This window comes from Eubalaena glacialis, chromosome 8 (genome assembly GCF_028564815.1).
Source record: "Eubalaena glacialis isolate mEubGla1 chromosome 8, mEubGla1.1.hap2.+ XY, whole genome shotgun sequence".
Lineage (NCBI taxonomy): Eukaryota > Metazoa > Chordata > Mammalia > Artiodactyla > Balaenidae > Eubalaena > Eubalaena glacialis.
Genome location: NC_083723.1, coordinates 20370563 through 20393796, shown reverse-complemented (window position 1 = coordinate 20393796; position 23234 = coordinate 20370563). Strand labels below are relative to the sequence as shown.

Here is a 23234-nt window from a genome sequence, read left to right as displayed (position 1 = left end):
GGATGTGGAGAAAAGGAAACCCTTGTACACTGTTGTGGGGATGTAAATTGGGGCGGCCACGATGGAAAACAGTGGAGACGTTCCTCAAAAAATTAAGAATAGAACAACTGTATGATCCAGAAATTCCACTTCTGGGTATGGAAAATGAAAACACTAACTTGAAAAGATATACACAACCCTATGTTCATTACAGCATCATTCACAATAGCCAAGATATGGCAACAACCTAAGTGTCCATCGATGAATGAATGAATACAGAAGATGTGATACATATCATATATATATAGTTATTATTATTTAGCCATAAATACATATATATATACATACAAGTATATGTTATTCATCCATAAAAAAAGAACGAAACCTTGCCATTTGCAGCAACATAGAAGGACCTTGAGGGCATTACACTAAGTGAAATAAGTCAGACAGAGAAAGACAAATACTGCATGATCTCATTTACATATGAAATCTAACAAACAAACAAACCAAGCTCATAGATGCAGAGAAGAGATAGGTGGTTACCAGAGGCAGGGAGGCAAGAGTCAGAGGAATGAGCATTTCTCCCATGAATGTTAAATTGCAAATCTGGGGAAATGTAGTCAACCTATCGAGAGTGCAGTATGTCATTGCCCTCCTTGTTCTAGAAGCCAAAACCTTTCCATCCCTACAGAAAAACAAAGCGTCTATGTTGAGATACGTGTTTTTTGTTCAATTAATTTGAGATCATCCTAAATACTTTATACTACATTTTCACATGCACAAATCTACCCATTAGTGCTTTCTGGAGAGGGATGGGGGGTGGGGAAGTGCAAAATAAAGACTATTGGCTATTTCATTTAAAAAAATGGGGCAAAATGGGTGAAGGGAGTCAAAAGGTACAAAGTTCGAGCTATAAAATAAATAAGTCATGGGATGTAAGTTACAGCATGGTGACTACAGTTAATAATACTGTATTGTGTACTTGAAAGTTGCTAAGAGAGTGATCTTAGAAGTCCTCACCACAAGAAAAAAAATTGTGTAACTATGTATGTTGACAGATATTAACTAAACTTACTGTGGTGATCATTTTACAATATATATAAATATCAAATCATCATGTTGTACATCTGCAGCTAGTATACTGTTATGTCAATTATACCTCAATAAAAAAGTAAATAAAAAACAAATGAGTAGCCACCTAGAAGCAGAGGGAGAGAAAATAAGTAAAAGCACTGAAGAGAGACTAAAAATAGGAGTTAAAAAACGAAGTGGGACAGGGCAGAAATTTGAAATGGGAGAAAAAAGAAAATAAAAGGAAAAGTAAGGAGTACCAATAAAAGTCATCATGCCTCTCATAAGCCTGGTGTAATCCTTCCACCAGTGGTTAAATATCGTGCTCTCCCTCCACTGTCCCTCCTCTCTGCCCCAGAATCCTGTCGATTCCCCAGGGATTCAGATGATGCAGAAACTCGGGGTGGGGAGGGGGAGTGTCAACATATCCATCTCTGAGATAGTCCTTTTTCCTACATAAGAACTGTACTAATAAGTGTTTCAATTATTCACAAGGTAATTTAAGATTTAAATTTTTTAAATTTCTTGGACCAAACCATTTTTTTTTTAATTTAGGTTCAATCACATACCCTGTTTTTTAAAAAATGACTGCAGTTCAAAAGACCAGTGCATCCCTTCAAAACTGTAATTCATTTTGCTTATTTTTTTCATGCCCTAGCATATAAATTAGTGTCTAGTTTAAAACGAAAATCACTAGGTCTTGCCAGCATAATACTGCCTTTTCTAATACAGACTCATACTACCATTCAGAAACTAAGATCAATTTAGAAAATTCCTCTATGTCTACAGGAAATAATGTAGTTCAGAATATACCTGCAATCAATCATTAATCTATATGTTAGATGTATAACAGGAAAGCTGATGTCTTAGCCAAAAGGGTCTTTAGTTCTGAATCCAATATAGGAGTTTCCAAAGAGAAGAGTGACTCTGGGGAAGGTTTCCGAGTCTGACAATGTAGAAAGAGCCTTGAAGAGAGGCCAGAAGGATTCCTCTGCACAGCCCAAGTGCATGGGCAGAGGAGAGAAAGACAATGCACAGGGCGTAAAGAAAGAAATGAAGGTTTTCCCTTCCTGCTCCCAAAAGCTGTGTTCGCAGGTGACTCCATTTGAGGATGGAATATAAGGATGCCAGCATGCAGCTAGAGATGAGCCAGACCCCGCAGATATTCCTACAGGATGCAGAGCTCTCAAGTGGGGCCCATAAAGTGGGACCCCAGGAATGTGAGCATCCAGGCTGAGACTCTTCTCTTTCCCCTCATGTTCATCTCTAGCTCAAATGGCTGACCTCCTCTGTAGGGCAATTTTCACAAAGGAATAAAAGTTCTTATCCCTGCCATACTGAATGAGAACAATCAGAGAAACACAAAAACGCATTGAAATATGAATACTGAGTGGCTACTCACCAAGTCTTGAAATGTGTATCATTCAAATTTGTGCTTTAGATGAATAACATGTTATTACATGGTCTTCTTCTCTGAGGAGGCTTACTAGCCATCGAAACTACAAATGTTAAATCTTATACGCCAAAGATCTAATGTATATAAATATCTGAACATAAACGCACACAGACTTAAGCAACCACAGTGTTGGAAACCACAGTGTTTGAAAAGCAGTGAGTGCTTTTCAAACTTCTATAATACCACAACCCAGCAGAGAATATACTTTTTACTTTGCAGCCAAGGACACACAAATATATGCTCAAAAAACAAACAAACAAAAATCATGAAACAATATGTACCTTTGTCATGATGTGTTGAAACATTAACTAAAGAATATTACATATCCCAAGGCTGAAGATCATTAAGTTATGAGAATATGTATAATTGATAAGTAAATTGGTTAAGTGATTCCCCATCATCAGAAGAGAAGACAAATGAAAAGAAGTAAAAGAGTCACTGATTCTCCTTCCTTCATTCTTTGAAGACAGACTACTTTTAGTATGGCTGGGTTCTAAATATAAGGGAATAAACCATAACATTAAAATTCCTAATTCAATAACACTTTCAGAACTTTCAGTGTTAAATGTAAGTGTGTGTAAAAGGATTAAAATGTTCCTACTACCAAGTTTTCTTTATTCACTTTCATTTATTTCAGAAGAAATTAGCAAAAATATTCTTTACTTCCACCATAATCTATGAAACCATAGTTTTACCAAGTGTTCTATCTCTTTTGAACAATTCAATACTTTATTATTTACAGAACTTCTAAGTTCTAAAATATTTTTATATACAGTATACTCGTCACTGCAGTAAAGATTTTGAAAAAAAAATAATAAAATATATGCATTCATAAATCATTAATTTTTAGTTTTTGCCCAGTGATTAAAAGACTCCCTAAACAAATGGAATTTTAAAACACTTAAATCTTAAGCAGTGTGTATTAAATACTTGGCACTACCCACTCATTCACTAGTCTAAACGAAAAAACTTAAAATATATTTAAAAGCATACTATTTAATAAAAATATCAACTTTTAAAAAACGGTTTAATCTATGTATTTTTGAATTCTTTTGAAGAGTAACACAATGGTAACTTCTGCGTTAACAAAAACAAAGAAAATTGGGAGTCAAGTTTTTATTTTCTTCTTGGTGAATCTCCAGCTAACCATTTCATGCACTCAAGTTCTAACTCTAATAAGCCGAAAAACACAGAGGAAGCTGTGGCCCAATTTCATGAGGATATTTAAAGGCTGCGAAAGCCCATGCAATTATTAGGGTCAAGAGAAAAGCACATTAATGAAGCTTCAAATCTTATGTGTTCGCAGCAGAATAGCAACCAGCAGTTGGCGTTTTTAATATTTAGAGCCAAAGAAACTAATTCTTTAATGTAATGACGGTCCACCTTAAGCACCGTAACGCTAAGCCAAACTCACAGTTTTAACTCCACTCATGCTCTGCTCTGTCTCAACGATGTAATCTTTACATACTGTGTATATTTATTTATTTATTTTACAAGAGAAGTTCATCTGTAAACTTTCTTGACCAACCTTGACTTGGCACCAACTCATCAGTTAATTAACTGTTAACAGATTCTTCTAGACATGACTGCTACACAGATATTTTATCTTCCTGTTAATTAGTAATTATGCACTGGCAAGAAAAACAGTGTTTCTTTCCAATTATCCCAGAACTCAGTGATTATTTAAACTTGGCTAATTAGCATTGGAGGGCTGTACAGCTTCTGGGCAAATCGTGTTTGATAATCCCTATTAAAATATACATGGTGGTTGTTGACTTGTAACAAGAAAAAAAAGTGGCAGTTCAAAGGGTATTAGATACAGGACCAGGCAAACAGGGGCCCATTAAAATTCCCCCAACTGCTCTAATGAGAATGCCAAGGGTCATTTCTGCCTAGTTTACCATCTGTTTGGTTTCTGGCATGTGTCTCTGGTGTGAAGGGAGTGTCCTGAAGCCCATTTGGCTTATCATAGTGTAATCCAGTAGTCTGAAGCAATTTCAGTTGTTTATAAAGTGGCATATTAAAATCAGAAGGCTACACACATGAATGGAAAACTTTTAAGTATAAAAATGCTGCCACATAATGGAAAGTGTCCTGATTTTTTTTAAAATACAAGCAGGCAACAGTTACAAGAGAAACTTGTAGACAGATTCTACATGAATTCTGGTATCTGCTCTCTACTCACCCAAAGGTTATGATGATAAAACATCTACTTTTAGGCTCCATCATCTGGAACACACATTTTAAAAGGTTAGATTCGCATTAAGGCAGACAATAGCTCCCTAGACAAGACACAGAAAGCAATAACCATAAAAGAAAAAATCAACAAATCGGAGTTCATCAAAATTTTAAATTTCTACTCGTCATAAGATACCATTGAGAAGATAACAGGCAAGCCACAAATGGGAAAATACATTCACAAAACATACCTCTGATAAAGGACTGGTACCCCAGGATATATTAAAACTCCTATAACTCAATAATAAAAAACAACTCAATTTTTTTAAATGAGCATAAGACTTGAACTTGACAAAAGTGGCCAACGAGCACATGACAAAGTGCTCAACATCAGGAGTCAGCTAGGAAATGCAAATTAAAACTACAACCACCATACACCTACAAAAATGGTTAAAACTAAAAAAACACTGACAACGCTTAATATAGGTGAAGATGCAGAGCAACTGCAACTCTACTACTAATTTGGTGAGAGTGTAAAAAAGGTATAGCCATTCTGGAGAAGGTCTGGCAGCTTCTTATAAAACAAGAGCCATACACTACTAAGTATTTACCCAATAAAAATGAAAGCATATATTCACAAAAAGACTTGTACAGGTATATCCATATGCTGCTATATGCACAAAAACCAAAAGCTGTACTCATAACAACCAGGAGTCAGGACTTCCCTGGCAGTCCAGTGGTTAAGAATCCGCCTTCCAATGCAGGGGACGTGGGTTCAATCCCTGGTCAGGGAACTAAGATCCCACATGCTGCGGGGCAACTAAGAGCCCCGGGGCACCAACGAAGAGCCTGCATGCCGCAATGAAAGATCCCGTGTGCCACAACTAAGACCCAACGCAACCTCTGAGGATTAAAAGAAAGAAAATACATGGAAGTACGTAAAACAAGGCCTGGAATATGGCTAACACTCAATAAACAGTACCAGTTATTATTAAAAAAAAAAAGACCCAACGCAACCAAATAAATAAATAAATAATTTTTTAAAAAAACAATGACCAGGTGTCTAATAATAAAAGAACAAAAAACAAAGGAATACTACTCAGCAATAAAAAAAGAATAAGCTACGGATAGACACAACATGAATAATTCTCACAAATATTATGTCTAGTGAAAGAAGCCTTATACAAAAGAGTACATACTGAATGACAGCATTTATAACAATTCTAGAACAGGCAAAACGCATCTATGGTGGTGGAATAAAATCGAAATGATGGTTGCCTCTGGGAAGTGGGAGTAAAAGTTAATGAAGGAGAGGGAACTTTATGGGATTAAGGTCTATATTTTGATAAGAGTTTGGGTTACACAGATGTGTACATTTATCAAATCTCTTCTCATGTATACTTAAGATTTGTGCAGTTCATTGTATACAAACTTTACCCAGGTAGTGGGTACTCACTGTAAAATTCTTTCAACTTTGATGTATGTGTGAAAATTTTCATAATAAAATGTTAAAAGTAGATTGAGATTACTTCAATCAAATCCCTATTAAATTAATTTTTAAAACAATATCGTTTCATTAGATGAGTACCTACACATATTATAAAATCATGTAAATATAACTGTGATAGCATGTCTTTCACCAATTGATTTGGTCACATCAGGCTTGCACATGGGGGAGTCGGTACCTCCGCTTTTGTGTTTGATTTTTGTGCTTACACCAATGTGCTTATCTGGTGTATTCTTCCCCCTCCCCACCCCCCCAGCAACCCTTTCCGCTTTGGTAACCATAAGTTTGTTTTCTATGTCTGTGAGTCTATTTCTGTTTTGTAAATAAGTTCATTTGTATCATCTTTTTAGATTCCACATATAAGTTATATCATAAGATATTTATTTTTCTCTGTCCAACTTCACTTAGTATGATAATCTCTAGGTCCATCCATGTTGCTGCAAATTGCATTATTTCATTCTTTTTTATGGCTGAGTAATATTCCATTGTATATACATGCCACATCTTCTTTATCCATTCATCTGTTGATGGACATTTAGGTTGTTTCCATATCTTGGCTATTGTAACTAGTGCTGCTATGAACATAAAGGTGCATGTATCTTTTTGAATTAGAGTTTTCTCCAGATATATACCCAGCAGTGGGATTGCTGGATCATATGATAGCTTTATTTTTAGTTTTTTGAGGAACCTCCATAATCTTCTTCTTAGTGGCTGCACCAACTTACATTCCCACCAACAGTGTAGGATGGTGTGTTCTTATATGTGTACTTATCTAGCGTGTGCCCCCAAATCTGTTTATTACATTTGAACCTGTTATTATCCTAATTTCATTAAATGCTACGTAAACTAATGAAAAATGAATACCCTTAAGAGAGAGCTCTGCTGTTTCTATACAAACTAATTTTTGAATGCTTCGGACAGACTTGATAAAAAGAAGCTAAAGAAATGCTGCTTTCAAATTATGGTGAAAAAGGTACCAAAACAAAAGATTGCAAAACAAAAATCATAAATACTTAGAATTCCGCACTCAGACTTCACAATTCTGTTTATGTTCTTGCTCCATTTTAAAGAAACTAAAACTGGAAATATGGTTTATGTAAAAAAATAATGTCTTAACAAACAAAAATCAGTGAAACTCCAATCAGTGGTCTCATATTTAAAGAACAGCCCTTAGTTGACATCTTAAAATTGGCAAATTTATTACATGACCGTCGTATTTATTATCAAAACCCACACAAGTACTGCCATTCATCCTCTCCCTAGTCCATACCCTCTGCATGGGACTGACTGCCTTTTAACAAACTATGTTGTTTAGTCATTCATAGAAAATAAACAATAAACATATCTAACCAATTTCTTTTAACTGACGTAATACCTGTACTGATAATGTCAAACAATAGGGTTTCTATAGTTTCTTTCATAGGCGCGTGTAGATGTGTTAAGTATTGGAGGAAGCAAGGTGAACACTCAAACTGTGTGTGTGTATATGTATGTGTATATATATCCACATACAAATATATGTATACATACAGATATATAGAGTCATTTCAGTTATCCTGTAACCATTTTCTCATGCCATTAAATATTATACAAAAATAGAATTTTAATGGCAGCATATTATTCCCTAATACTCTAAAATGTTTCATCATTCCCGTATTATTGGGCATTTAAACTACTTTCAAATTTTTTCTATCAAATAGTGTTTCGGTGAACAATCATATACATCAACCTTTGTCTACATTCCTGGTTTTTTAAAATTTATAATAGATTTCCCCAAACTAAAAGAACTATGTCAAAGTATATGAACATTTTAATGGTTCTGTTTACATATTGCCACTAACCCAGTATACACCAACATCAACAATAAATAGCTATTTTCCAGCATTGGTGTCAAAATTAAATATATATGAGTTTAAACATCTTTGCCAAATTAAGAAATAGACCTCAGAATTGCTTTAATAATGTATTTTTAAAGGTATGCTCTATTTTTATTTATTTATTTACTGTATACTCTATTTTTTTTCAGCCACGCTGTGCGGCATTTGGGATCTTAGTTCCCCAACCAGGGATCGAACCCATGCCCCCTGCATTGGAAGCATGGAGTCTTAACCACTGGACCACCAGGGAAGTCCTTAATAATGCATTTTTATTAGAAGTGAGTTGACTATTTTGCTCACATTTATTGGACGCCTGTCTTTCTTCTTTTACAAATGGTATGAGTTTGTTGTTTGTTTTCTTTTGGTTGCCTTTACCACTAGGGCAAAATGTTTGTTCATTTTTTAATCTTTAAAAATTAGCATTTTTATTACACAAGCAGTTCTTAGCTTTCAGACAATTAGAAAGCAGAAAGGAAACACATTAGATGTTCTAAGATTATACCATCCTTACAGTCCGGGGATTTAAAAAACCCACTTAGTCACGATGCTCTATTCTTTAAAACAGTGCTTCCCAAACTGTCCCATGCAAAACTAGCTCTGAAAGATGTAAACAGATATCCTTTAGGAAAAAAAGAACTCCATGCTAACATAAATTTTTAAAAGAAAGCTTATTATATGCTGTTCTTGAAAATTCACAGTGTGAAAAAGTTCATTAGACTTAACGACGTGACAATAAAAATACTGATAATCCAATTCTTAAAATGAGTCAAGGCCTTGAATAGACATTTTTTCAAAAATATATAAATGACCAATAAACACGTGAAAAGATGTTTAACATTATTAGTCATTAGGGAAATAAAAAATCAAACCACAATGAGATACCACTTCATATCTACTCTAAAAAAAAAAAAAGAAAAAAGAAAATAAGCATTGTCAAAGATATAGAGAAATTGAGACCTCATATATTGCTACTCGGCCTGTAAAATGGTGCAGCTGTTATGGAAAACAGTTTAGCAGTTCCTTAAAAAATTAAACATAGAATTACCATATGACCCAACAGTTCCACTCCTAAGTGGAATTTTAAAAGAATTTAAAATATATGTTCATACAAGAAATTTGTACATGAATGTTTATAGGAGTATTATTCATAATAGCCAAAAGTGCCAAAAATGGAAACAATCCAAATGTCCAACAGATAAATGAATAAATAAAATATGGAATATCCATACAATGAACTATTATCTAGCCATAAATAAGAATGAAGTACTTCCATCCTTTAATATGGTTCAATATGGATGAACTTGAAAACATGTTAAGTAAAAGAAGCCAGTAACAAAAGGTCACATATCATTATTTCATTTATATAAAATGTCCAGAACAGGCAAAGCTATAGAGACAGGAATTAGATTAGTGGTTGCCAGGGGATAGGAGGAGGGGGGATTTGGGACTGACTGCTAATGGGTATAGGGTTCTTTCGGGGGTGATGGAAATGTTTTCAAGTTAGTGGTGATGGCTGCAGAACACAGTGAATATACTAAGAATCACTGAAGTGTACACTTTTAAATGGAAAGTTTTATATTATATGAATTATAGCTCAAAAAGAAAAACAAACAAAAGCATATTAAAGATTTTAAGAAGCACTGTAACTTTCTTTAACCAGCCATATTCCAAGCTCTTTTACTCTTTTTCCACATAAGACCTATTAACATACCATGAGACACTAATGTTTTCAAGAAACAGTGTGGGAAAAGCTGCTATTAACACAACATTTTAAAATTCATTCTAAGATGTGGCTATCACGTCCTTGTTAAAAAGCGAACAACAGCAAGAAAGAGAAAACGGAGGGGAAGGCTAGGGGCTTAAGGGATAGACTTCATCAACCTCACCATTATTCTAGAGCTGGTCATTTGTCCCATTCTCCAGAAGCAGAAAGCCAAATCCCAATTGAATTCTTTTATTAGTAACAGATTTCTCTCCATTTTTATTATTCTTGTTAGAAATGCTATTGGATCATTGAGGTTAAAAGTCAGGTTAAAAAAGAATCGTCTCATAATGTAAATAATTATTTTAAAAAGAAAACAATTAAGGATAAATAAAGCATCTTCCCAGAGCCTGATGTCTGATAGCTCCATTCATTTTACTTTTAACTTGCTATTTACTAGAGTTCATGTGGAGAGGAACTTTCTGAAAGAGAACCAGAAATAACATAATTAACTAGATAATAACAACAACATGGTTCTGATGTATGAAAACACATAGGAAGAAAAGCAGGAGGGGAGCTCAGTCTGAACTTTTACCAAAATATTAACAATTTTTGCTATTCTGTTTTCCAAAATGGCAACTCCCACACTATCAAGTATCTTTCCATTCAGACATTTAGAGTCCTGAAAACAGTAATTTAGTTGTGTGCTTGCTTCAGAGAGCAGCCTACATGTCTATTAGGCTACATGCAAAACTCAGCATCAGAGGGTTGAATACAAACCACAACAGAAGACAAGAGTGAAAACAGAACTGGCATTTGGTGAAGTGCCTTTATTGGACTCCTACATCTGTTTTCAGATTCACATGTTGCACCCAGAACTGTTTTCTAAGCAATGCCAAGAATTTACTTTCACTTTTTTTCATACTTCAAAGATGATTATCAGAATTATTTCTAGGAAGTAAGAACACTGTACAATTATTTTAAGTTGTTCTCAAATTTAACTGCCAGGAAAGAAGAGGCCAACCTTACCCACGAGTATTTATAAACCAATTACTGTGAACATGAAACATAAACTCATTTATCATTACCTGGATACCTCAAAAAAGGACTGGAAAACCTGAAGAGGAAACTACTTTACAAGCAAAACGACCACTAGACCAGTTGTTTTAAAGTTTATTCCCTTAAGCATATACTCAATCTTGTCTCCGATTAAAGTGGACAGCATACTGTGAAAAGCCTCACTCTTACAGAAAACAGTTATCTCTTATTAGCAAAGACGCAGGATTCCTAAGTGGTTTTAAAAATTATTTAAGAAAAAGAGAGAAAAGTATTTCTGATTCTGCTTTTACCTACTGAGGGGTAAGACCTCATTTACAGAAACTTATTTTCCAGAATTATTCTTAAACACTTGGGCATATAAGAAAGTACCCCAAGACCTAGAGTACTAATGACCAGTGCCCTATCCTTTTCGTTAGGTGCTCAGTCTTCAGAGCAAATATCTTCTTTAATAACAAAAATTAGGTTACACTTGCCAAGGCAGAGGAGTCTCTTGGCCAATAATTTTTTAACACTAACAGGCAAAATTATAACAGAACAATTTGAAATTCATAACTTATACAGCATAGTGGCAACTTCTATTAGAATCTGCTCTAAAAATGTGACTTTACTGATGTTCTTATTTATGAGCAGCCAGTTTACTCTGTTCCTGGCACACGGATTTGAGTAAGAATAAGAAAGAGAATGGAGCTACAAGAACTCCTCTTCCTTAGGGATACATTTTTAAAGTAACTGCAGTGGCTTCTGGGCACATATCTTATCAGGGCTGAATTCCTCTACCTAGAATCTGTGGACTGTCCAGAGAAAATAGACAAGTAAACTATTCAGGAGCTATGAAATGGATTGAATCATAGGTCAAGTATTGGGTTTCTTTTAGGTTTTTTGTCTGTTTGGTTTTTTGTTGTCATTTGTTTGCTGTTTGCCTAAAGGAAAGAAAACAAGTGACTTAACTTTTAAACTAACATCTACCATTTTCAATTATATAAAAAATTATGTAAAAAAAAGTGTTAAAGTTATGCAAAGGATTACACATATATACCAGAAAACCTTCCTTAATCATCTCACTTGATGTACTCTTAGACTATATTCCCAAGAAATTATAGAATCACCATTTTTTGTAAAGATTTAAGAGATAAAATTAGAACTTAGCTGTCATGTATCATTCAGACATTGACTTGCCCTATGATATGAAGATGAACTGGATGATCTCTTGACATTCCTTCTACTCTCTTGATCCTATAGAAGGCACTTAATCAATCACTCTCCTATCTGAAGGCACTGGTGCCTGCCACTTCCAGGAGAGAAAGGAACAAAGCAGTAGGCAGGAAAATAAATTTCTCCAGGATCTCTGATGATACAATATACATTTGTTCCTTTAGTCTTAAATGTCTGTCCAGATGTATAGACTTATATATACATATACAGATTCAGAAATACACTCAAACTTGAAGACAATAATATTCTCTCTCTCTTATCCATACCTATCCACTTGTGCCCATACATGCATTTACTAATGTCAATGCTAGTAAACAGTAAAATACCCGATGAAGCCTCAAAGATTTTTCTTGGTTTATTCATTCAATAAATATTTATTGAGCACTTGTTATATGCCATGAGAGTGAAGGTAATAACAAGACCATCTCTCATCCTCAAAGAGGTATAAAGGTTTTTTAAACAAGTAAATTCAGTAGATTGTTAGAGATGTCTGGTAAAGGTCACAGAGTGTAGCATGGAGGAAGGAGCAGAGAGTTCCATGAGGTGGGGACCAGGGAGGAACAGAGAGGAGGTGAGTCAGGACTGAGGCCCTAAAAGATGGCAGGATGCTTGCCCAGCAGACAGAGCCAGAAGGAATTCTAAGCAGTATAAACAAGGTCTAAAGCAGCTGGGATTTTGAAACTGTGTGTGGGTTACTATGATTGCTACACAGGTGTGTGTGTGTGTATATGGTGAGAGTAGGTGACTGGAAAGGAATAGAAGGAGGCTGGGAAGAGATGGGGGTTAGGGACACGCAGGGCTACAGCAGAGAGGGCCTTTTTTTAGTCAAGGTTTTTTTGGTTGTAATAGAAACCAACTCAAGCTGGCTTGGTCTGTAAGTGGAGTTTAATGAGAGGCTATAGTCCGGGGTTTGGATTACGGCTTTGCAACTCCCTGTGTGTGACCCTGGGCAAGTTACCTGCCCTCTCTGTACCTTAGATTCTTTACCAACAAGATGAGCATAATTATAGTAGGATTTTTGTTAGGATCAAAAGAGTTAATACCTGCAACACACCTGGCACATAGCAAGTGCTTGATAAATGTTAACTATTTTTAATTGTTTCTTAGAGCCCAAGAATATCTGAGCCTGGTGGGAAGAAAGCCTAAAATAAGAGCCTGGAAAGCTCTGATACCCCAGGCAGCATTCTGTCTCTATCTCCTCCTCTCTCTGCACGACCTTCCTCTGAGCCACTGTGGAGGAGGGCTGCGCAGAGCTCCCAAATATTTACATGTGCCTTGATCCAGCTCATGAATTGTTGAACTGTGATTGATGAGTCTTAATTCCAAATTCCTGTACTAGTAAATTTGAATGACTCAGCTTAGCTTGTGTATCCCGTGGTTTAAACTGAGGCCAAAGGGTTAGGATAAAAACATGCCACGGTGACCTATCTCCCTTAAATGGCAGAAAGGAGGGCAAAGGAGTAATTTATCTTGATTTCTAAATATTTTCTGGTCTGAACCATAGAACAGGTGAAGCAATTTGCATCTTCAGAGCTGTTAGAGCTGCTGATGAGTTATTTAAGGATTCTGGTGGTCCTTCACTTTGCATCCTCCTTGAACTTTTCCAATTTGCACAGCCCTAACTCCTTTTAAGAATCTGGACACTACCAAATATAGTATATCACTTAAAACTGTAGTATATTCATACAATGGAATATGATTTAGCCATAAAAAGGAATGAAGTACTGATATATGCTACAACATGGATGAACCTTGAAACATCATGCTAAGTAAAAGAAGCCAGACACAAAGGGCCACATATTATATGATTCTGTCTACTTGAAATGTCTAAAACAGGCAAGTCCATAGAGACAGAAAGTAGATCAGTAGTTGTCAGAGACTAAGGGGAGGAAGGAATAGGGAGTGACTGCTAACAGGGATGGGGTTTCCTTTGGAGGTGACGAAATGTTCTGGAATTGGATAGTGGTGTTCGTTGCACAACCTTGTGAATATACTAGAAATCATTGAAAAGTACAATTCAAATGGTAAATTTATAGTATGTGAATTATATTTTTTTAAAAAGTATCTGAGACTGTATATGATGTCAGAACACCTGGTTTTAGTCTTCACACCTACACTCTCTCTCGTGCAGAGTCACCACTTGCCCTTCCTAAGCCTTGCCTCCTTACCTATACGTTGGGGCAGGGGCTGAGCCAGGCTCTACCCAAGGTACACTTCAGCTCCAAGTTCTATGGGTAAGAAATTGGGTGCAGGATTTCCCTGGTGGCACAGTGGTTAAGAATCCGCCTGCCAATGCAGGGGACACGGGTTTGATCCCTGGTCTGGGAAGATCCCACATGCCGCAGAGCAACTAAGCCCACGTGCCACAACTACTGAGCCTGCGCTCTAGAGCCTGTGAGCCACAACTACTGAACCTGCATGCTGCAACTACTGAGGCCCCGTGCTGCAACTACTTAAGCCTGCATGCCTAGAGCCCATGCTCCACAACAAGAGAAGCTACCGCAATGAGAAGCCTGCGCACCTCAACGAAGAGTAGTCCCCACTCGCCGCAACTAGAGAAAGCCCGCGCAGCAACGAAGACCCAATGCAGCCGATTAATTAATTAATTAATTATTTTTAAAAATTGGGTGTATTTCCCCCACTCCAAATTAATGTCACCTCCTACTTTCATATCTTCTGTCACTTGAAGCATCTGTCATTCTGTTTCCTATTTCAAGGAAAGAATTCTCACTTCTTTCTGAGTGTTTAAAAAAAACACCTATTTTGAGCACATATACAAGGCAGTTGAATAGATAATCTCACTTAACCCACCTAACAACTTTGTGAACTGGCCTTTCTTATCAACCTCATTTTACAAATGCAGACACTGAAGCTCAGGGAAGGAAAGTATGTGGTCCAAGGTAGGAAGAAGCAGGGCTGGGCATATAGCTGGAGCTGCCTCACTCCAGAGGTCATGTCATGACCCCTGCACTGAGCTGCCTCTCTCCACTAACTCCTCCGCTTGGCCCAAATCTCATGCCCCTCAACATTTTCTCTAGCAATTTGTCGATTGATGAATCCAACAGTTTTATTCATCATGCCCATTACTCTAGTAAGTGATTCTTTTTAGTGATTTAGGAATTGGGAAATATCCCTGAATTCTTTGTCATATGTCAAATGCAAACTATATAATAGTATTTCTTAATCAAGGTAATGCTGGCATACCCAGATGGAATGAATAAAGAACAAACTTAGTCTAATACCCTATAAAGAGGAAAAATTAATGGCAATTTCATCTCTTGTCAACCATGCTCTATTGACTACAGTAATTTGTTTAATTAACCTAGAGGCTTCTTGTTAATTATAGATCATTTACCATACCCAATAAAAGGTCATGCTTCCAATCCCTCAATGTGTTTAAAATTCCTCAAGTATGTTACAAAGCATTTCTTTGTAAAGAGACAGACAAAATAAATTTAACAAGATCATCTGAGTAATTAAACTTAATTGCAGCTAATAAATAAATACCACTACTATACAGGATGTTATTTAATGAAGTTGCTAGTGGCTGCCCCTTCTTTACAGATATTATGGCCTAAATATGTACATGTATTCATAACACGTGTATGTCTCAGTCACACAGACAGGATACCTAAGACTGAACTATAGTTAATGTCCAGGGATCCAGCAGTCCTGGTGATACTTAGTAAAGCTGTAAAAAGTTCTAGTTAGTTTTAATGTGAAGGATATCCAAAAATTAGCTTAAATAGACCCTATATTTTTATTCTTAGTGACAATAAAACAAAGTAGTAACAAAAACTTGCATTCTGGAAATGAAAGATTAACATACAATCTAAATCTACTGGTAAAGTACACATTCTTATTAACTAGTGACCAATATAAGATTTACTAAAATTTGAAGTCTTAAAATATTTACTTTGCTTTGTAAATCTATCCTTATTCATCTAAAGTTAGAGTATCATACCACACTGGAAAAAAAATCAGATCATTAAGCTCAAAAGTTCTAATACTGTGCTTCAAAGATAATACTGAAAATATTAAATTTTTATGGTAGTGGCTTAATCTACTAAAAACATGACAGGATTGACTGAATCCAAGAACATATCTTGGATCTGTTTACTACATTTTCTCCCCAAACTTAGAGTCCATCAAGTCTTGCCATTTTAAGAGTTTTATAAATTAACAAATGATTGACTCTCCAATGGCTAATTATTACAGAAAAAATAAATGAAACACATAGGCAATTATAAAGGTTTACGTGAAAAACTGCTAAAATGGCTGATGTATTAGCTGAGCAAAATTATCTAGGAATTGCAAAGCAATTTATGCAAGGTCTAACAAAAGTTTAATTTATGCATGGTCTAACAATTTGAAGTGTGGCATCAGATGTGCAAACCTGATTCTCAGGTTTTAGAGAGCCAGAATACCAAAAACTGAGTAATATGCTTTTAGAGCCAGAATACTAAATATTGAGTAAAATGTATTTCAGTGTCTGGAAAAGGAACAATTTTGTATGAAAGGATATTCAAATAGCATTTCACTGAGCAACCACAATAAGCCTTGAAGATTTACATGACTGAGCTGGAATTCAGTGCCAAAGACAAGAGGGAAGCATTTTTTTCTGGGATACACAAAGAGATACCCATAATTAAACATCACACTTCCCTAGAGCAGCATGTTTTCTTATACTGACAAGCAAAATGAGGTATTTAAAGTCATGCACTGCTGGCATACAGTCATCTTTTGCATAGCTATTGTTTTAATGTATTTCAGGCTATTAGGCATTTGTCTGTTTTTGGTCAGCGAGGTATGATTTAAAGAATTCTGGTTTCGCATAAAAGGCTGCAGTTATGTTAGTGGAATTACATTTATACCACAGTATCTTAAGGATAATTATGGCCTTATTTTGGCTGGTCATACACACATTTTATATTCAAAAGAGAGTGGCTATAACTTTAGTGTAATCAGTACGATTAAAATTAACTATAAGCAGAAAAAACTTTCCGAAGTACCTTTTTAGACTCAACTGTATGTTTTACTTTGCCTTATTTATCACAGCTAAACATCACACTAATTCCACGACATATTGGGAAAATGCCAAACAAGTCATGTTTGCTTAACAGTCCATCAATTAAGTCAGAGCCTAATGATAGATTATGTATTCAATAATTCTTTTGTTCTAGATCAAAGAATGCCACACTACTTCAGCCTGATCCTACTATAACTACTAAACTACCAAAAAGCAGCAATTCTGTTACAATTTCTATAAGTCTTCTATAAGACTTTTCCTCTACTTTCTCACCTGTACCCTACTCAAATTGATTTTTTTCCATTTTATTTAAATTATAAAGAATATATTAAACGTAAATACCCAAAAAATTAATGTGCTTTTGTTTCCAAAAATGACCATTTACCTACAAAGACATTTAATCTTCTGCTTTCTATTCTATTATTTACGAAGATTAACTGTTTAACAATATTCAGGCATATTATTTTATTTTATTTTTTAACATCTTTATTGGAGTATAATTGCTTTACAATGTTGTGTTAGTTTCTGCTGTATAACAAAGTGAATCAGCTATACATAAACATATATCCCCATATCTCCTCCCTCTTGCGTCTCCCTCCCACCCTCCCTATCCCACCCCTCTAAGTGGACACAAAACACCGAGCTGATCTCCCTGTGCTATGTGGCTGCTTCCCACTAGCTATCCGTTTTACATTTGGTAGTGTATATATGTCCATGCCACTCTCTCACTTCGTCCCAGCTTACCCTTCCCCTTCCCCGTGTCCTCAAGTCCATTCTCTTCGTCTGCGTTTTTATTCCTGTCCTGCCCCTAGGTTCTTCAGAGTTTAATAAACTCAAAGTGGATTAAACACCTAAATGTAAGGCCAGACACTATACAACTCTTAGAGAAAAACATAGGCAGAATACTCTATGACATGCATCACAGCAAGATCCTTTCTGACCCACCTCCTAGAGAAATGGAAATAAAAACAAAAATAAACAAATGGGATCTAATGAGATTTAAAAGCTTTTGCACAGCAAAGGAAACCATAAACAAGACGAAAAGACAACCCTCAGAATGGGAGAAAATATTTGCAAATGAAGCAACTGACAAAGGATTAATCTCCAAAATATACAAGTAGCTCATGCAGCTCAGTATCAAAAAAACAAACAACCCAATCCAAAAATGGGCAGAAGACCTAAACAGACATTTCTCCAAAGATATACAGATTGCCAACAAACACATGAAAGGATGCTCAACATCACTAATCATTAGAGAAATACAAATCATAACTACAATGAGGTGTCACCTCACACCAGTCAGAATGGCCATCATCAAAAAATCTACAAACAATAAATGCTGGAGAGGGTGTGGAGAAAAGGGAACCCTCCTGCACTGCTGGTGGGAATCTAAATTGATACAGCCACTATGGAGAACAGTATGGAGGTTCCTTAAAAAACTAAAAATAGAACTACCATACGACCCAGCAATCCCACTACTGGGCATATACCCTGAGAAAACCATAATTCAAAAAAGAGTCACGTACTACAATGTTCATTGCAGCACTATTTACAATAGCCAGGACTTGGAAGCAACCTAAGTGTCCATCGACAGATGAATGGATAAAGAAGATGTGGCACATATATACAATGGAATATTACTCAGCCATAAAAAGAAATGAAATGGAGTTATTTGTAGTGAGGTGGATGGAGTTAGAGTCTGTCATACAGAGTGAAGTAAGTCAGAAAGAGAAAAACAAATACAGTATGTTAACACATATATATGGAATCTAAGGGGAAAAAAAAGGTCATGAAGAACCTAGTGGCAAGACGGGAATAAAGACACAGACCTACTAGAGAATGGACTTGAGGATATGGGGAGGGGGAGGGGTAAGATGTGACAGGGTGAGAGAGTGGCATGGACATATATACACTACCAAATGTAAAATAGATAGCTAGTGGGAAGCAGCCGCATAGCACAGGGAGATCAGCTCTGTGCTTTGTGACCACCTAGAGGGGTGGGATAGGGAGGGTGGGAGGGAGGGAGACACAAGAGGGAAGAGATATGGGAACATATGTATATGTATAACTGATTCACTTTGTTATAAAGCAGAAACTAACACACCATTGTAAAGCAATTATATTCCAATAAAGATGTTAAAAAAAAAAATGCCAAGTGACCAGTGGGAGACCTGAGAGTTTGATTATGGAGGTCAAACTACCATCGATGAGCTTCAAGTTCAGAAGCCTCTTCAGACTCTGTATCCTAGGGCTGGTGGTCATGGGAAGACTACATGCAATTTAAGCTAATCAAAATACATTCTAATTCAAGTGAAACTGCCTTTTTCCAGCTTTCAAAGTCACAACAGAAAATGTCTTAAAGACTAAAAGCCTTAAAGAAAATGTCTTTAAATCATTTCTAACAATTTTCAATTGTTAGTTTTTTGTTTGGTTACTAGCTAAAATCTGAGGCAATATGATACATGCCTTTTATATGTTCTTTCAAAATGTGTTTATAATATACTACAAATGATATTTAATGATTTTTCTCATTTAAAGGCTCCAACTTGGTAAATGATGGTTACTTCATGCAGCCAAGTCCTCTCAAATCATCTGGGTCTAAAAACTTCAGAAAAATTCCACCTGAGACCTGTTTGTGTGTGTGTGCTTCCTCCTCACCCCCACCAAAGGAGGTATATGCAAGTCCTGGAATGAGACTTCCGGTCTCAGCTCAGACTTCAGCAGCAGCTGCTTCAGGTATCAAGATTTATAATTTTGGAACACCTAGTTTTACTGAGTATTTTGCCATTGTCATCAGCATTTCATAGATGAGGAACTTAAGCTTAGAGAAGTTAAGCAATGTGGCTGAGGCACATGACTAATGAAGGTCGGGGTATAGATCTGCAAGCAGGTCTGCCTGACTGCACGGCCCACACTCTTATCCCCCCCCTAATATGTTCCTTCCGGTCCAGGCTTGGCCCATGCCAGCCTGCACCTGAACTCCTTCCATGCCTTGTCACATCAGACCTTTAACCACAGAACAGTCTTTCTGCATCCACTGCTGGACCCGACAGTTTGTTCTCCACACTGACACCAGAGTGATCTCCTCAGCCCGAAACCCTCAATGGCACTCTCTGCTTAAGATCCTGAATGATCTGGCCCTGGTGTCCTATCCAGCCTTACCTCTTGCCCTCTTGGTTCCAGGTCAGCCACTCCAAGGTTTTCTTTCCATTCCTAGAACACAGCCAGCCTCTTCCCACCCTGAGGCCTTTGCATCTACTGTTCTCTCCTTCAGGTATGCTGTGTCCCACATTCCACAGACCTTTAGCGAACTAATTCCTACTCAACCTTCACATCTCAGCTCAATACCACTGCCCCAGGAAAGCCTTTCCAAACTACATGCCATTTCACTCCAGACTAGATCTCGTTTCTCTGTCACGCCCTTTCCCAGCACTCAGTACATTTCCTGCCTAGCCCCTAGCAAGATTTACTATTACATATTTACATGGTTATTTAAATAATGTCTCTCCCATTTAACTAATGTAGATGAGTGGTTCTTAAAATTTAGTGTGTATCAAAATCACCTGGAGTCCTTATTAAAAAGTGATCACTGCATCTCACCCTCCAGAGTATCTGATTCTCTGAGTCTGGAGTAAGGCCAGGAACTCTATATTTACAAGTTCCCAGGGATGCTGAAGATGTTGGACCCTGGACTTATCCAGTACAGTGGTTCTCAACTCTGGGTAAACATTAGAATCACCGGGGAGCCAATGCCAAGCCGGGCTCCCAGAGGTTTTGATTTAATTGGGTTAAGGTAGAACCCAGGACATCTTATCCCAAATACTGCATACTTATCCTAAAAACGTTTTTATCTAAAATTTAAATGTAACCAATGTCTTGTACATTTTTATTTGTTAAATCTGGTAACCCTACTTGGAAATCCTATTGTAACATAACACATAGTATGTCATATATTTATGTACACATATTATATATATGATTGTAAGCTGACCTTTCACTTCTACAGAGCACAGAAAGGGTGAGGCTAAAAAAGTGGAATTTTTAGACTTAAATTTTTTTTCTTAAGGATTAGACCTTACAAGTAGTTACCAACACATTATAAAAGCTTATTTGGTATCTAAAATGGGGCAAATTCTCAACGTCAAATAATTTTAACAGGATTATTAAATGACTTCTAGGTTCCTTTAAGCCCTGAGGCTGTGAACCTCATTTTGGGCCAGCAGGGTAACAATGCAGCCTCAATATTATTGCTCTGACATCAAGCAGTGAGTCATCTGGGCAGAGCTCTGCTGGGACTCAACATAGAGGAGATGTTCTTTCATATATCAAAAGTAGGTAAAATTTATTTATTTAAAAAGTATCCCAGAAAAAATAAAACGTTGAACTTGTGGCTGCTTTAGATAATGCAATTTTGTCTTTCTCACATCAATGGAGGAAGTCTTGTGCAATTTTCTAATCTTAGAGTAGGATCAGCGATTTCATGTCTTATATAAATTGATACGTTAAATTTGCATTTTTGATGCTGTGAAGGGTCTACTTGATTCCAGCTCGGCATGTTTATCAAATTATGGGTAAACTATAGATTTCCAAATCAAGAATCCTCTGTGATCAGTGACCATCATGCAGCCTTCTGCCTCTCCACTTAAGTAACCTTCCAGGTCTCTGGTTTAAGGACAAAGACTCCATATAAGTATTTCAAATATTAAATCACATTATTTTATGAATACTCACAGAATGTAATCATTTCAACAATTATTGCTATCTTCCACTGTGTGCAATGCTTACTTGCCAAACAATGTGACACTTTTCATCTATTCAGGATTTTAAGAACTGTTTATAAAAACAGGTTACTGAATAAATGCATGGGCATCAGAATGAATTCCAATTCCAGCAACCTAAATGACAGAACACAGGAATCTACTCAAACCCCATAGGACCAAGTGTAATAGCAGTAGTACACGGAGAGAGGGATAGAAAGACCGTCACACCAAGCTCATGGTTGGTTGCATATTTACATGATTTATTTCAATTCACCTAACTTCAAGCAAACACACAAAAATCACTTCAGATTATTTCTTCTGAAATAATAAATGTCAAATACTTTAAAAACAGATATTTCAAAAAATAAGACCTATAACTGTATAAAATGTAGACAGTCATGGGTTTCTTATGTCAGGATAGCTTACCAAATCCAAAAGCACTGGACCCTCTGATGCTCTGTGAAGCCTGAACACTTGTAGATGTGTATAGTCCTGTCACCAGTAAGCCATCAAAGAAGGTGCTTGTTGAAATTGTCACTGAAATACAGGGGAAAAAAAGAAACCTTAATTAATACAGTCAGAATAATGAGATACATTTCTGAAGTGTTAGACATTGTCAAAACAATCTTTACTCATTATTAACAAATTATTTTTATACTATCCCTACTTAGTATTTTCTTTATATTAGAAATTACAGAGGAGGAAAAAGAAAAAAACAAAAGCTCAGAACTCCAATGTCTGTAATTGCTGGTCTTAAATTTAGTACATCAGTTCCACCTTTCTGCATTCATTTACACTTTCCCTAGCTATGTGCAAAATCATCGGAAAATAATGTAGTACTGAATAGTCAGTTTCCCCACCTCCATCACCACCCCTGAAGGCAGTCAAAGGCATTGCTGGAGTTTTAGCATTGTGATGAAACACTCTTATTTTTTTTAATATTCAATACTGTGGGAAACAATCTTACATCAGCTGAAAGCAGAATAGTAAGCTGCACTGCATTTCTTATTGTTACTCTATGTTTCATAGATGAGTCCCCTGGAGTCTTTCAACAAAAGCGGACTAATTTGCATGAAGACAGTCAGCCCTTCTCCCTTTGAGAACAGGAAAAGAAGACCACTACATGCTTTAAGTTTTAGAACAAAGTCTACAAGAGGAGTCCAAATGGTTTTATAACCAGAAAATCAGGATGTTCCTGGGGGAAAAAGGGTCAAATTAAGTGTATCTGTACACTACTCAGGTTTGGCTTCTTAAAAAATTGTATCTTGCTCACCACCCTAAAAGTTGATCATAGGGCTTCCCTGGTGGCGCAGTGGTTGAGAATCTGCCTGCCAATGCAGGGGACACGGGTTCGAGCCCTGGTCTGGGAAGATCCCACATGCCGCAGAGCAACTAGGCCCGTGA

General features: G+C 36.5%; 1 protein-coding gene across 1 annotated transcript in view; it reads right to left on the bottom strand.

Annotated features, from left to right (window-relative positions):
• The window catches only part of RELN (reelin), a 535801-nt gene that overhangs the window by 422204 nt on the left and 90363 nt on the right, over positions 1–23234 (bottom strand). Inside the window, exon 2 of the mRNA XM_061197622.1 lies at positions 22257–22367. Coding sequence (XP_061053605.1) covers positions 22257–22367 — 111 coding nt within the window. The remainder of the gene's footprint in view (positions 1–22256; positions 22368–23234) is intronic.